We start from the raw sequence: 16,364 nt of genomic DNA, 5'->3' as shown, positions 1-16,364 counted from the left end.
TCAACTAGGCCTTTCATTAACCATTGTAGGTCCATTCTCCATTTTCTGGCATGCACCACATCTTATCTGCTTTGATTTAGGAACTGCAAGTCAAATAAATTAACTGCAATGGCTTTTATTTTTTTTTTTTTACTCAGACTTGCTGATCAAGAACTCGCTAATCCATTTTTTATGTTTATTAAAAGTAGTGATGTGAGCCAACTTTTCTCCAAGGAATCACAAAATAGTTTGGGTTGGAATGGACCTTTAAAGATCACCTAGTCCATGCCCCCCCTGCCATAGGCAGGGACATCTTCCACTAGATCACATTGCTCAAAGTCCCACCCAACCTAACACTGAACACTTTCAGTGATGGATCATCTACAATCTCTCCGGGCAACTAGAAAATGGCCTTCATCCATGGCCTTCACCCATAAAAACTAATTTAGTGGTAAGATTTCAGTGAGATGTCATAGAATTAGAATTATAGAATTGTTCAGGTCAGAAAAGACCTTTCAGATCATCAAGTCCAACCCTTAACCTAACACTGCCAAGTCCACCACTAAACCATGTCTCTAAGTTACCACACCTACACACCTTTTAAACACCTAGAGGGATGGTGGCTCAACCACTTCCCCGGGCAGCCTGTTCCAATGCCTGATAACCCTTTCTGTGAATTTTTTTTTTCCTAATATCCAATCTAAACCTCACTTGAGGCCATTTCTTCCTTGCAATTGTTACCTGGGAGAAGCGACCAAGCCCCACCTCACTACAACCTCCTTTCAGGTGTTTTACAGAGCAATGAGGCTCTGTAAAACAAGAGCAAGGAGGCTGCCCTCAGCCTCCTTTTCTTGAGACTAAACAACCCCAGTTCCCTCAGCCAGCCCTCAAAGACGTGTGCTCTAGACCCTTCCCCAGCTTTGCTGCCTTTCTCTGGGCTCACTCCAGCACCTCAATGTCCTTCTTGTAGTGAGGGGCCTAGAACTAAACACAGTATTTGAACTGTGGCCTCACCAATACAGAGGGATGACCACTTCCCTACTCCTGCTGGCCACACTATTCCTGATGCAGGCCAGGATGCCATTGGTCTTCTTGGCCACCTGGGAACACTGCTGGCTCATATTCAACTGGCTGTTGAGCAGCACTCCCAGATCCTTCTCTGTCAGGTAGCTCTCCAGACACTCTTCCCCAAGCCTGTAGCATTGCATGGGTTTGTTGTGACCCAAGTGCAGGACCTGACACTTGGCCTTGTTGAACCTCATACAATTGGCCTTGGCCCATCGATCAAGCCTGTCCAGGTCCCTCTGTAAAGTCTTTCTACCCTCAAGCAGAATCAAAAAGAATCATCCCCCGGCCCCCAAAAGTTTAGCATTTTCAAAGCATATAAAAAGAAATACAATTTTCTTCTTAAAAGCATATAACTTGACATAAGTATGTAACTATTTCTAAGCATAAAACTATTTAGTCTGGAATATATTAATTTAATATTTAACTGTAAACTGTCAACTATTCAGACAGGATTCTGCTTATAAATGCACAAACACACAGAAAGATGCAACACTTACCAGCTCTTCACAGTGGGTATGTTTTAAACGTTTAGCTATATCAAGTGGCGTCTCTCCTGATTCATTAGCTAGATTATAGCAAGAAAAGAAAGTTCTAAGTGTCACTATTAACATGTCCATTACTAAAGATAAAGACAAACCTGCAGGCACATAGTAAATACTAGACCAACAGCCTCCAAAACTAATCTCTTTCCTTCATATGTAGGTTCAGCTCTGAACGTGACAAGCAGTACCAACTCAACATGCCATATATAGGGAATGATATCCATGAAATAGCAGTATATAACTAGGCAGCAAGATACTAGTTAAAAATCTTTGTACTTATTGATCTAAATATGTTTAAAAAAACAAGTGTAATGTATAAGTCAATTTTAAACTTGAGATAAACAATGAATATTGATTTTTTTATCATGAAGATTATATTCACAGCATATAATACTGATGATAAACAATTGAGCAGGAAATGGACTTACTCCACCTTTCTTCTCTGAAGCAGTGACAAACATGAAACTGAAGTACACATTACCCTTTTACCTATTTCAATAGAAGCCTTCCCTCTCAGCAGCAGTTTGAGGCACTCAACGTTGTCCGTCAGGCAGCAATAATGCAGGGCTGTGCTACCTTTACATGTTTGCTTATCTAGATTGCCACTATTGGAGTACAAGAAAGAAGAGGAAAGCTGATTAAACTTTGTTTCCTACCTTATATTAATAAACCTCTTCTATTAGAAAGTTTTTCAAAGAATAAAATTACATTTGAAAATACTAGATTTAGTTTTAGTATTTGTATTCATTTAGCATTTGCATTACTTGACATAAAAGCAGTATAAATCGTATTTTAATAGCTTTCCATACACTTACCTGTTCTGCACTAAAAAGTCAACTATATGAAGGGATGTTCGATCAACTGACCTCACAGCAAGGTGGAGTGCTGTTTCATCTTGCTCCTGAGAATAGAACAAAATAACACATTTATTCCTGTTGATCTGCAGAGAAGCAGAAATTTTATTAAGACATAAATGAGGCTAATTAAAACATTCAAAATTTTCAGACATGTTACCATTAAAATATCTCTGTGAGATGTTCATTGCTTCCCTTATGTTCCTTTAAAGTAAAGAAACAAATGGGTTGAAAACAAATAGATTCTTCAATGATTTAATGTTTAATCACAGAATTTCACAGAATCCTAGGGGTTGGAAGGGACCTCGAAAGATCATCTAGTCAAACCCCCCTGCCAGAGCAGGATCACCCAGAGCACATCACACAGGAACGTGTCCAGGCGGGTTTTGAATGTCTCCAGCAAAGGAGACTCCACAACCTCTCTGGGCAGCCTGTTCCAGTGCTCTGTCACTCTCACAGTAAAGAAGTTTTTTCTCATGTTCACATGGAACCAGTTCCCTGTCCTTGAACTGAGGGGCCCAGAACTGGACACAATATTCCAGATGTGGTCTCACCAAGGCAGAATAGAGGGGGAGGAGAACCTCCCTTGACCTACTAACCACACCCCTTCTAATGCACCCCAGGATGCCATTGGCCTTCTTGGCTACAAGGGCACATTGCTGGCTCATGGTCATCCTCCTGTCCACCAGGACCCCCAGGTCCCTTTCCCCTACACTGCTTTCCAAACATTTTAATACATTTAAAACATGATGGTATTTGGAAACAATGTTAGAGTACACTTTACTATCTTTTGTTATTGTTAAATTACATCATTAAAAGTAGAGTGTTCAGAACAGTATTTAAAATCTTATTTTCAAATAAGAAAAACCAGTCCTTTTTAAATCAATGGAAGCATATTGCACTTTACAACAATTTTCTAATAAAATTTACAACACTTACATGGCCATTGGCCAGTGAAATTTTTTCTGTGAGATCCACACCATCAGCATATACTTGGACTAATCCAAGAATGTCTCTTGATTTGACTGCTTCACAAAGAGCATGTAATTTAGCTGCATTGTCAGCATGCTTTTTCCTTGCATATTTTCTCTCAATATACTTGGCAGTAATGTAATCTTTCCTTGCATTCCTGAAATTGAATATAATTTACTTCTATAACGTTTAGCAGAAGACACACATTTCCACAAATACATGCAAGTAATTTGAAACAAAATCTGGGGAAAACTACTTATCATTCACTGTGGTAATTTTTCTTCTTAAGTATGCATGGAAGACATGCAGTCTTGTATTTCCAGGATAAAATGTAGCTATAGAAGATGAATCAAATACACAGTATGAAGACAGACCATGAGTTTTACCCTCTGAACTCTGGGGTGAAGATGAGATTAAGATTACCCAGCTCTAGGCACAGAAGATACACCAAAGCTTCATAATGCTGGTTTGGTAACAGCAGCTTGTCAGGTTTATGTTTACCTGACCTGTACTCCTACACAGGCTGGAAAGGGATGGAAGGCATGGGATACAAAAATTTGTCTTATACCTCTGCACAGACTATCCTGGCCTTGGATCTGTACTCTCAGGAGTGAGCATGTTCTGTAAAGCAATTCTTCACCACAAATATAGCAGGGAGGATGCAGTGGAGTTTCTAGTTTTGCCTCTAAACTGAGGTGAAAACTTAGTACTCTTGATTCAGCACACGTTATCACTTTTGTTGTTGATAGCCAACTAACAAATGACTAGTGCTCTTCCCAACACAGCAAGACAGGAGCTTGAACACCTCCCAAAGGCACCACTCCTCACCAGCTCTTGGGATGTACACAACATGGCACAGAAGACATACAGTAAAGCCATACTTGAGATACTAGGAAATGGGGAAAAAAAAAAAATATCCAAATAATAATGAAGGGAATCAATGGATAGCTTCTGTTGCTAAAGCATACAGCAGTATTTCTTCATGATTTTTAAGAAGTGCTTGTCTTCAAGTTCCCATTTCATTAAAAAATATAATAAAATTGGTATGCAGAGATATCAAACTAAATTATTTTTTTAAATATAATTTTACAAGTATGCATATGCTATTGATTTAGAATCTGGCAAACTTAATAAGAATTCAAATTATTAATATTTGTATTCTGTATTATTATTAATAGTGGTAGTAAAAAATAATTTAAACTATATGGTTTAACATTAACTCTGTCAGAATGATGAAAGTTCACATTATGTAAAATCAAAAGCCAATTATTCTGGGTTTGTTTCTGTATCATTTACAAACTCTTTTAAGATGAAGTAGTATCCAGCCAAGTAGGCAGCTGTCTTTGCTGTGTCTCTGCTGTCACAGTTCAGTGTTTTTGAGGAATTCAATTAAATGTTCTGTCTTTATTCCATGTACTTACAGACTTAATTCCTAGGTGTAGTTTCTAAACAATGGGTGTTCAGCATCTTTCAGGTAAAATGTTTTATGTTGTGTTTAAATAGCACAAAATTAATAGCTTTGGCTTTAATCTCTACTTTTGCATGCTTTTAAAATTCCCAAGTCATGTTTCATCTGTTTCTGTTCTACAAAGGATTCAGAGTGTTAGTAAAACAATCCTTACTATTAGGGAAGGTACAATCAGATAAAGTTCAATAAAACAGACATGCAAAGCATCAGAAAAAAGGTTTACTCCTTGGCTATGAGGCTATACAAGACATAATACATCTTCCATGGCCTGCTAATGCCAACCATAATGGCATAACCCATTAGTAATATTAAACTAAATGCCTGCCACTAAAACATAGTGGCTTTTTACTTACATATCACTGCCTGGATTAGGTTTGACCATCTCATCAGCTGGCAGACAGAATTCCATAATCTCATTAAACCCAGCATTCCCAATATTCTTTGCAAGCTGATTAAAAAAAATAAAATTCACAACTCACTTAGTAAAAATGTTCAGTTACTGGCTATACACATCCTAGTGGGAGGGACGGGAAAATGGGAGCTGGGACTTTTTATTTCTGACTTGTAGTTCTGCTACTATGTCAGCGCTCATTAACAGATTAGGTATCCTTTTGGGTGTCAATTTTCATCTGCAATTTATTACACAATAAGTAACTCCAGAATAATCCATCAAAACACCAGCTCATACAATAAACACTGAATACTTTGTGCTGGCTAGGAACACATACATACAAACTGTCACAGAGCAGCTGATAAGTGGTAACATCTTTGTGTAGCAAAGCAGAATACATTTACTTCCTTTCAGGATTAAAGCTCTTTTATAAAATACACCTAAATAATTAATGGGAGAAGTTATTTGTGAAGTCCTTCAATTTTTAAACTGAGAGGCACATTAATACGTCAAACAGCTGTGGTCATTTAAAAAGCAATCAAGTGAAAAAAGACATGGAAAAACAAAAAAATATGAAGCCTCTCCTAATTTGAATTCTAGGATCAGGCAAAATGCACTGTAAGTCTCTGTGTTCAGGTTTCCTTAAACCTGAAGAATTAACCTTTCTTAAAATATATTTATCCAGAGGCAACTTCCAAGATTGGAACAACAGATTGTTAAAATGACAAAAATATACTTCTGTTGGAAGTATTTTATAGTACTATTTTTAAGTCGATACAAGCAATTTGATTACCAGAAGTTCAGATGTTCCCAGCACATCTAATGTAAGTGATTGCATTCTGGAATAGTGAACACCGAGTTCTCTATGGATTCCTGAGCATTCAATGCAAGTTAGAATTCCCAAATTTGTCGAAAGCCAGGTAGGATCTGAAACAGAAAGCACCCACAGAATTAAAATTTATTCAGGTAATTATTTCATTCTAGAAAATGTGGTGTACAGAAAATAAATTCTGTAAAGTTCCTGTATGTGAATTATCAGGATTTCATTAATTTATGTCTTTGCACTTATTCTGTTGGGAAACACAAACCAGGAACTTTTAATGGCAGAAGTGAAGAGGCAGATATTATTATTATTATTATTATTATTATTATTATTATTATTATTATTATTATTATTATTATTATTATTATTATTACTATTATTACTATTATTACTATTACTATTATTACTATTACTATTATTATTATTATTATTGTTTGTAAAGAATATGGACCTCCAAGGGAGCTACTCAAACAATTCAGTTCGTCATTCTCCACATGCTTTCTGGAATTGTATTTTTACCACCACCAATATAATGGTGTCACATTCTCAATTGGAGGCACAGGTGGAAGTCAAACTGAATTAACAATGCCTACAGGTTTTGGTGAGGTTTTTTATGTCAAGTACAGACTTCAGACTAAATGAAGCAGCAGTGTTTCTGAAGTATATACACAGTACCACACTGTAAGGGATTCTCACTGAACTATTTCAAAGATATTAAGCCTCATTCCTCTCCTTTCATTACTCTTGCTTGTCTTTTTTCCTGGTGTCTTGCAGTTTACTATAACATTCCCTCATCCTCCAGAGAAATTATTAATTTCTGAAGATGTAGTCAGTTTAGAAATAATTTTATTTGATAAAGGTTTTTAATAGCTACTTAGAATCTCCTCTTTTAAAGACAGTAGGATTGACTCTTCCCATAGCTTTATACAGTATCTATTGCTGGAACTATTGATTTATAAAGTTCATACAACTTCAGACCTGGTATTTCCAGCTACAGTTTAATATAGAAAAAACCTCTGCGTCCTGCAGTGCCTCTGTAATATTAGAGAGCACAGGAAACAGCAGGATTTAAAAAATAAATTGAAGATTAAAGTAGGAAATAATCGATCAACAAAACCAAACTGCAAACCATAGTCAGCAGGCACATTCTTTTCTAAGTAAACACCATTAGACATATTCCCTGGCTCACCCTCCAAGTCAAACATATAAAATAAAAATAAAAAAAGACAAAAAGAAAAGGGGTGTATTAGGAAAATGCTTGAAGCATCTTACTGCTGTCCAGTTTTACCTAAAACTTTTTTCTGAATATATGGGCTAATAAAATGAGATCAACTGATTTATATAAACAAAAATTACAATTAGCAAAATACATGGGAAGAAAAAAAGCTTCTGACTATGTGCATATAGCAAATTAGTCTTACTAAAGTAGCACAATTAAGTTGTTAGCCTGTTCTACTGTGTGTAATCTTTGTGAGATAAGGAATAAAACTGAAAACATAAAACATCAGCTTAAATACTCTCATGATACACAGAATTTTTCCAATTAGAAATATGTTTAATTGAGTCACCTTGTGCTCCACAGTCACAACACACATCATTTCCAGTCATCCTCTGGACTTCAGATATAATTTCTTTTGTCAGTTCCTGGACAATATTATTTTCTCCTGTGTTATCATCTCCTTTGAATGCATTATTTAAAGCTTCCTCTTTGCTGTTTTGTAGCACAGATGTCCATCTAAAATGGCAGTAATATTTTGCTATTAAATGTTTTGGCACTTCCAAAGGTTAAGGTAATGTCTCAGCAGAACACCAGTTTCAGAAAAAAAATTAGGAAAGTAACTCACATTTGACATTCCTGTTCATCCTCTGCTTGAAAGTGGTATGTTCTGTCGTCTGCACAATAAATAATTCACATACTGATTAAAAAAATGATTGAAAAACAGATCTTGCAGAAGTCTCTCAGAAAATCCTAAGATTTAATTGATGTATGACTCCTGAGGTCTCTAGTCTCATTAATGGAGTGTTGGCAGGCAGAAAGTCTATTTAGCAAGTTTCACTCACACTACTTACAGTTCAGCTACATTTATACCTGTATTTACACCAGATGACCTGTTGCTCTTTCAAGAGAAACTGTTTTCTTCAGTATTGTGCTTCTATCACACAAGCAGCAGGAGAGTATACTGATTTTTCCACGTTCTAGAGATAACCTCAGCAATTTCAAGTCTAAAGTTCTGCTGGGGGTAGTGGTGTGACTAAAATACAGTCTGTATTTGGGTTTATCTGTATATAGAAGACTAAAATTTTCCAAATGAGCTCTTGAAACCACAGTAAGAAAAAATGACAAAAGAAATTTGACAGACACAATGTCCAAACTACAATCAGGACAAGCCCCAGGCTATTTCAATCAAATGAAGCTAAAAAACTTGCATTTACCACTACTTTCGTAATTCTAAGAATTGTTATCACAGTGTGCTATTAGAGAAACAAGCATAATACACATGAAACAAGTGATATACAATATAGTTTAGAGATCGACTTGGAGTTAAAATTAGTATAGTTGATGAGAAAAAGAGAGGTAAAGCTACTGGCAAAAAGATATTCTAGGTTGAAAATTCCTAAAGTTTGAAAAATATTCAGGCAAAAATATATTAAAAATGGTCTAAACAATGGAATTGTTAAGAGAGCGAAGATACACGGAAGGACAGAAAGGAAAGTGTCAGATAAAGTGTAAGAGCTTTTATCTTGTCATGACACAGCAATTTGCAGTTTTTAAAAATCAAGGAATGTTTTTAAGCTCTATGGTAAAACAAAGTGAAAAAGTGACCTGGAGACAGCTAAAAGGCCAGTTATGCCTTGCCATATGTGTGACAGGACAAATGACAACACTGTGATAAGCTGATATTGGGCAAAATGTGACATGGTAACCAACAAAGTAACTGCAAAAGTAAACAGGGAAGACCACTTGCTTGTGCAGAAATGGAAAAGCTGTATATTGCATACATGACTACAAGTCTACTGACACAAGAAGCATATCTTACATTTACAAACTGAAAATAGCTTTATTCTCTGACAAAGGAACAAATGAGACATATTCTCCTCTCCAAATAATTTGAGACATATATTTTAATAATGTATTTTTATGGAGCCCAGAGATATGATACTAAAATGTCCCAGTGAGAAAACAAAGGAAGCATTTCTACTACACAATTCAGCTCCCAAAATTATTCAGTTTTGGTGATTTTAATACATAGACTCTTTATCTCACCTTCATATCTACTGTGAGATAACAAAACCACAAAAGTTTTCAGTATTTTCTTCACAGTAACACAGCAACCACTATGATTAAAGTTTAAGAAGTTTTGTCCTGTTTTAAAAGCTTCTTCTGATCTTGTACAAAAGTTGTAACTTTCCAAGATGACCAGCTATGACATTTTCAATAAAAAATAGTGATGTCACAGCAAAAATACTGTTACTCTATCATAAGGGAGCACAAAACTATATAGCATGACGGAAAAAAGATAGCTTTAAAAACAAGTGGTTTTCCAAAGAAACAGGTACAGTTAGTGGCATTATACTAAAATAAGTGAAATGGTAAATTATCAAAGGAAGGGCGTTTTATAAAGGGAAGCATTTTACAGCTGCAATAATGTTTAAGTGGATTATTGACACATTTACAGAAATAATGCAAAATCCTTTTTTATTTGGTGCAAGTAAAAAGACCTAAACAACAAACCTACGTGATATGAGGTCAAAACATTTTTTCTCCTCTGGGTTTGTTTTCACTTGGCAGGTTAACAGATTGAGCTTTGCTGGAGGTCGGTTAGCCTATTTGAAGACAAAGCATACACATTTTAATATATTGATACTGACTGAAACCTGCAGTTCAAAACCAGGATAACATCCCACTGCCCAAAAAGACTTGAAAATGGCTGTTCCTTTAATTTTCAAGGTACTCAGTTTTTTTACTTACGTTTTCTTCTGCATTGTGGTTTGTAAACTACATTTTCTTTTTTTTTGCTATTTTGGTCACTGATAACTGCATAGACAGTAGAATTTTGAAAGTGGAGAGGGGTAAAATCACTTTATTATCACTACTCTGATCACCTTGCCAGTAACACTTACATGAAAGAATGAGTTATGACAGAGAGACAGATGAATTTTATGTAAATTTAATCCTCTAACATGTTGAAATTTAGTTTTAAAAAAATTAGCTTTCTAGGTTTTCAACAATCAAATAATTTGACTCCTGTTAATGTCTTTAAAGAGAGCCTAGATAGCCGATTTTGAACAAAAGCTCAATTTTTAAGTCACTAAAGAGACACATTGAAGGAAAATAAGTTGGTGCAGAGCAGTCTTGCAATGAACATATGCAAAACTAAACTGAGATCTTTCATTACCAAAAAATGTAGTGAAACAAAATACATTGTACAATGAAATCCATTTTCTAGTCAAGCTCCTCTCAGCTATTTCAGTTCCTTATTAAACAATAAGTAGCAATATTTTGCTAAAAGCAAAATGCACAAGCAAACCTCATTTTTAAGAAGCCTCAAAAAGCCTACAAGAACTTTTCAAACAGCATCACTGTGCTGATCTCTTCTTTCCCTCAACCCACCCGTCCTACAGACCCGAGGTAGCACCTAATGAGACGTCATGTTTGCTACCTTGACTTGAAGAATGGCTTGCACTTGCTACAATAGATAACCAGTTTCACTTTTTGTTTAGAATAATTAAATCAGAAATAAGTTAACTGCAGAGACTCTGTTCTAGACTATACTATCTGAAAATTAACAAGTTTGAAATAACGTTAGTTAAGTACTATTATAAAGATAGTAATATACATAAACCACACTTAATGTTGCATTCTAACAATTTGAATCTATCAAGCTGCTAAAATAAGATTTCATCACCTAAAAAGAACTATTATCAAATGAAACCGAACTACCACATAACGTAATTAACTTGCAATGAATCTTAAGAAACTTCCATCTTCTGAAATTCTTCTAAAATTTATTTATTAAAATATTTCATTCAAAAAGAAGGAAGAACAAGGCTGAAGAATACAGATTTCCTTGAAACAATCTCCTAAAACAATGTAGCTGGCCAAAAAAGAACACCATCATCATTATGTCTGAAGACCAGTAAAAAAACAAAACCATGGAGAAACATAAGAAGGGAAACAATTACATAGTGTTTTTTCCTGTTAAAGGAAAAAAAGAAGCATGGTGTCCTTGAAAAACAGCATGCTCATGCTTTGCCCAATATAAGTAAGCAGCAGATATAACCAAGTCATGCATGCTTTGAAACAACAAACCTGCAGGTCTCCTGCTGGGCACTGTAAAACAAATTGTACCCAAGAGAGCTTTTGGAGGCAGCAAGATGACAATTAATTGACAACCACATTGTATTCTCTGTCTAGTAAATAGCTTTCCAAATTCCAGACATTCCTTTTTGTAGTAAAAGTGCATACAGTTTTCATTATTTTAGCCTATCAACGAAAAAGAGTTCTTTGTAACTAGAGCATACAAGATCACAACTTAAAAATGCCAGCTTGGGCCCATTTTCTTGGTTATATTTAAATACACAATATCCATAGCAGTAAAGTTTCTAGTGTTTTCATTTTTAATGTGATGGTTTGTCCAAGAAGTGTCCAGAGATGGCCTATAATAAAAATACAAAGTAAAGCAAACAAAAATAAAAACATACGCATCTGGTAAACAAGCCACTGGGCAACCCATGTATACCCTTCCCAGAGGCTCTAGGAGAATGTAAAAATGCAAGTGAGTTCAAGTTAAGAGAGAATCTGCTTGACTTTGGGTGTGAAGTGCATTCAGGACCCAACTAGTTTTCTGTAATTTATGAAGCTGTAAAGGGATCCACTAAAAAGCTTCAGAGAGGTCTGAAGGACCAGTATACACAGAACTAGTCTCTCTGGACAGGAGAATGCAGCATAAGAACTCTGCATCAGGATATGAGAACCCAAGGAAACGGCTCCAAAAACCTAAAACACATCCTGTGCCAATCTTGGAATCCAAACATATTTCAGAGTTTTGAACTGAGGACCTCCTACCCTGAAGTCAGCAAAAACAAAGGTATTACAAAACCCTGACATCTTTGCATGTGGCTGATACCACCACCTCCATGCTTTTATCCTGTGGCTGAGTAACAGTGGCTCCCCAACATGCTCCCCGACATGTGTCCTTCACTTGGCAGACAACACACTTCTGTTGTACGACAGATGCTGCTTGGGAAGAAGTTAAGAGCCTGAAGGCAAAGGGAGACAAGGCTCTATAAATTCCTTAACCACACTAGGATGTTGAACCAGACTTTTGGTAGGATTAGGAGACACTAGAAGTAGAAAATGCTAACAAACATGTAATTGCTATGACACCACTGGTTTGAAACCTCTGGGTTTCATTTTCCTGCTTGGGACTCCGATTAGACAATAAAATTTCAGACTACAAGAGAATTTACGGACATCCACGTTAACATACAAACACCCTGAAAAGATGTGCTGCCACCTCACATGCCATACATGCAGACTTCAGCAGCAGCTTGTATTTCTTCCTGGAGAATATGTAAGGCTCTATTCAAGAAAACTGACTTCTTGTATGTTCTGGCTACAAATAGTAAGTGTAAGAATCAAGTGTAAGAATCTCAGGCCTCTAAGACAATACCAAGGAGTGCCACGATCCAGAGCTGATATTTACAAAAGGCACAAGCAAGCATGTCCACTTATTTAACAGACTGGTTAGCTGATCTCATCGTGCACTTCTCCTGGATATCACGGTGATGTATTTTAGAATCAAAAGACTTAATCAGATTCTTTTGCCTTCAGATCACTCTGTTAATCTTGATGATAGATTAAAGTTTCCAGCAGTAAAGAAAAAATAACAAAAAGGTTCCTTGATAATGAGTCTCTCTTGTACTCCTTTTTTGCAGACAACCACCAAATTCCATTTAAGCTCTTTGAACACAAAACAACTTTGAGAAATCTGAAGCTCCTTAAATCTAAGTTTTTCACCTGGGACTTTTTGATCTGGTAACTACTCAGGAATTCCCATTTAAATGGCTCAATCTGCTTCTGTCATTGTTTTTTCATCCATGTACATTGAGTTCCTGTCAGGTAGATGTCAGAAAATTTCCAACTGCTAATAATTACAGGAACAAGCAGTGTCTCTTTTTCCATCAGCCATTATCTTGCACATTGCTCTATGAACGCTAATTTCTTTGAAGCTTTTAACTGTCTAAAAGCACAACTTCTGCATATATGCCAATGCAGACGTACATTCAGTGTTACAGCTGGGTGACTGACAACCAACCATACTCCCCTAATCCGTATCAGGAGAGCATTTGGCAGGTGCCTTTAAGTCAGAATACAGGATCTGTACCTTCCTGCAAACAGCTGTTCTAGAAACTATCTGAAAAAACAGCCCCCCATAAAGAGAGGCTACATGACCAAAGACAGAAATACATGACAAATACTTAGCCTTAAAAGGAAAAACATTTACAAATGTGTATTTGATAAAGCAAACAAAACTGACAACTGAATTTCGGAGATACAGTTCATTTCAAGCAACAGCTGAAAAGACAGAATGGGACATTATATTTTAGAGACCAGGAGGCATCAGCCCTGAGAAAGCTTGGAAATCAATATCGTTGATTCAGAAGTCTCAGAAACCATTCAGAGCAGCCTAGAAAATTCTTAACAAACAGAAATCACTTCCACCCACTTCAATGCCTGTGAAACAAGCATTAATTTTTTAGACAAAACTGCCACCAATACTTAAAGAAAAAGTGAACAAATAAACAAAACCACTTTTTTTGGTGTATTTTAAAACAAGAAGGTACTCTTTTGATTTTGTAATATAAAAAGATCAAGACCGAACTTGTGAAACCCACATATCTAAATTAACATTTAAGTATCTACCTCAGCAACTGACTTCCAGCTGCAGCTCTACTTATTTCATTGGGAACTTGCCGCTTCTAAAAATGTGGGACCATCTGGCAGACAGCTTATAAAAAGAGAACAACAACAGTATCTTGATAGACTCAGTAACTGTACTTGCTTGTGAAAGTTCTAAAATTCTGCTCCACAAGTGGATTTTTGTAGCCTGCTCTGAGCTGCCCAAGCTACACCCTAGTGGTACCACTACTGCATGTCCAATGCCAAGCACATGTACAGCACATGGAGACACCAATACAGAAACACTAGTAGACTTTTCTCTGACAAAGACGTGCTTATACACACTCATATGAGAACAGGGACAAATTGGTGGACAATTCGAAAGCCGTAATAATTACTCTACTTTGCAGGCCTGGATTTGCATTCCTCCTTAACTCCTGATTTTCAAATTTAGAAGGCAACAGCTTGTGATTAGATGCACAAATGAGAAATTGATTCATTTTTGCTGCCAGGGTCAACTTGTAGTCATAGCAACAGGCATAACAGGATGAAGAACAGAACAGTTCATAACAGGATCAAGCAACAGGACTGTTTATTAGCCCAAGAATGGGAAATACTTTCACTGAGTTGATTTTTGCCTTAAACTTCCTTAAAAGTTTGGAGAAAGCAATATAAAAAAAGAGGAAAGTCATGGGAAAAGAAAAACAGCTGAGTTCAAAGCCAAGAGTAGAAGGCCCAAAATATGGAAGTATAGAGTTTTAAAACTTCAAGTATAAATATTAACATTTTGTTAATGTGTTTCAAATATGGGTGGCAAAGAAAGAGGGACTTTTAACTCTATCTCTTGGCATTCTGGTAGAAGTTGCCTTCCAGGCTGATTTTCTCCAACAGCTACTCCCCAGGAAAGCTACCTTCATACCGAATTACCATATAGCAGCAAATCTGGAGGAGAGAAAAGATTCAGCACTGTCTCAGCTTGTCTTGGAAATATAAAAAGTTGCTTAACCCATATGTAAAAGATGGCTTAACGCCCGACCATGTCTTTCAAAAAGAAAAACTTACAATTGGTATATTTTTAGATAGTCTGGTTAAGTATGAACAGCTTACGTGAACTAAATGAGTCATTAAAAAAAGACTTTTTTTCCCATTAACAGTCATGAACATTAAAACAGTTGTATTTTTAGCTACTCTGTATCTCTTGATATATTTCTGAAAGACTGCCTTAAAAAATGTATCCATCATATTCAAAATGCTGCACCAGGAACCCAACTAATTCCAAATTATAAATATAGACCAGCATAGTTTGCCTTTTTGTATTAGCAACCATGTACAGAAAATACTGTAAACAAATACTTACTGTACCATGGGAAATTGTAAGAAAACCATTTTTAACTGAGCACTTCCTTTTCTGCCACACTTTTCTGATTCTGGTTTGAAGGGGGGGAAAAAAAAAGTGACTCAGTTTTTAATATATTTAATATTACATTGTTTCAGCTCTTAAGACATAATTATTTATTTTTTCAGTAGAATCCAGGAGTACTTACCCATCACTTTTCTTGTACAGACTGCCATTTCGTTCAGTGCCATGTTCCTTGTTTCCCTGAGGCTGATGTAAACTATAAGCTGTACTCTGACGAATCTGAGATTCCTGAAATATACAGAACAGCAATTTGTAATGCATTCCACACTTTCAACCAAAACATCCCCCCTATTAATGAGGTTCAGAGGCTTTCCTTCCTGCTCTAATCCTGCAGGCCAAAGAAGCACACTTCTCCTCCTCAATGAGAAAGAACCAGATCCATTTCTTTCATCAGAGGGCACAAAAAAATGTTTGAGGAGTAGCCATTATCAGCTCTTGCCAAAATCCTCTTACGTGCTTTCTTTTAGCATTACTATTGGACTTAATATATAACTTTTTAATCCAAAAATTAATTGAACAGTGGACTTTCCAACTCATGCAAACACTGAAATGTGCAAACAATAAAGGTTATTATTACCTGCAATTCCTAGTGCACCCTTTCACTGTAAAAAAATTACAAGCATAAACTTCAAATGGTTTTCCGTGTGGAAACTGAGTCAAGTTATTATTTGAAAAGCAGAAGAGACCTCCAGGGAACACAGTTCAGGAGGCATACAGGAAAACACAGAAGTTATTTCTGAAGAAATAATAATTTAAACCAAAGTATCTTGAACAAAGTAGACTCCTGGGAGAGGAAGTGACACAAGGATTAACTAAACCCTTCACACTGCTCTCAGAACTACCCAGAGGCAGGACCCACTGCTACAAGAGTACCTGTTCTTAAAAAATAACATGATAAAGAAGAATCTGATGTGTCATGCTGTATTAGTAGCAGTAACACAATG

General features: G+C 36.2%; 1 protein-coding gene across 4 annotated transcripts in view; it reads right to left on the bottom strand.

The window, feature by feature from the left end:
• Positions 1-16,364, bottom strand: part of ASAP2 (ArfGAP with SH3 domain, ankyrin repeat and PH domain 2) — a 90,807-nt gene that overhangs the window by 18,433 nt on the left and 56,010 nt on the right. For all 4 annotated transcript variants that reach the window (XM_051613873.1, XM_051613875.1, XM_051613876.1 and 1 more), the window contains exons 10-20: positions 15,545-15,648; positions 15,358-15,427; positions 9,835-9,922; positions 7,942-7,990; positions 7,666-7,832; positions 6,068-6,201; positions 5,237-5,331; positions 3,383-3,572; positions 2,405-2,490; positions 2,079-2,194; positions 1,545-1,612 (exon numbers count right to left, since the gene is read on the bottom strand). In XM_051613873.1, coding sequence (XP_051469833.1) covers positions 1,545-1,612; positions 2,079-2,194; positions 2,405-2,490; positions 3,383-3,572; positions 5,237-5,331; positions 6,068-6,201; positions 7,666-7,832; positions 7,942-7,990; positions 9,835-9,922; positions 15,358-15,427; positions 15,545-15,648 — 1,167 coding nt within the window. The remainder of the gene's footprint in view (positions 1-1,544; positions 1,613-2,078; positions 2,195-2,404; positions 2,491-3,382; positions 3,573-5,236; positions 5,332-6,067; positions 6,202-7,665; positions 7,833-7,941; positions 7,991-9,834; positions 9,923-15,357; positions 15,428-15,544; positions 15,649-16,364) is intronic.

Source organism: Apus apus, chromosome 3 (assembly GCF_020740795.1).
Source record: "Apus apus isolate bApuApu2 chromosome 3, bApuApu2.pri.cur, whole genome shotgun sequence".
Classification (NCBI taxonomy): Eukaryota; Metazoa; Chordata; class Aves; order Apodiformes; family Apodidae; genus Apus; species Apus apus.
The sequence above is the reverse complement of the archived record's forward strand: the minus strand, read 5'-3'. Positions and strand labels throughout refer to the sequence as shown.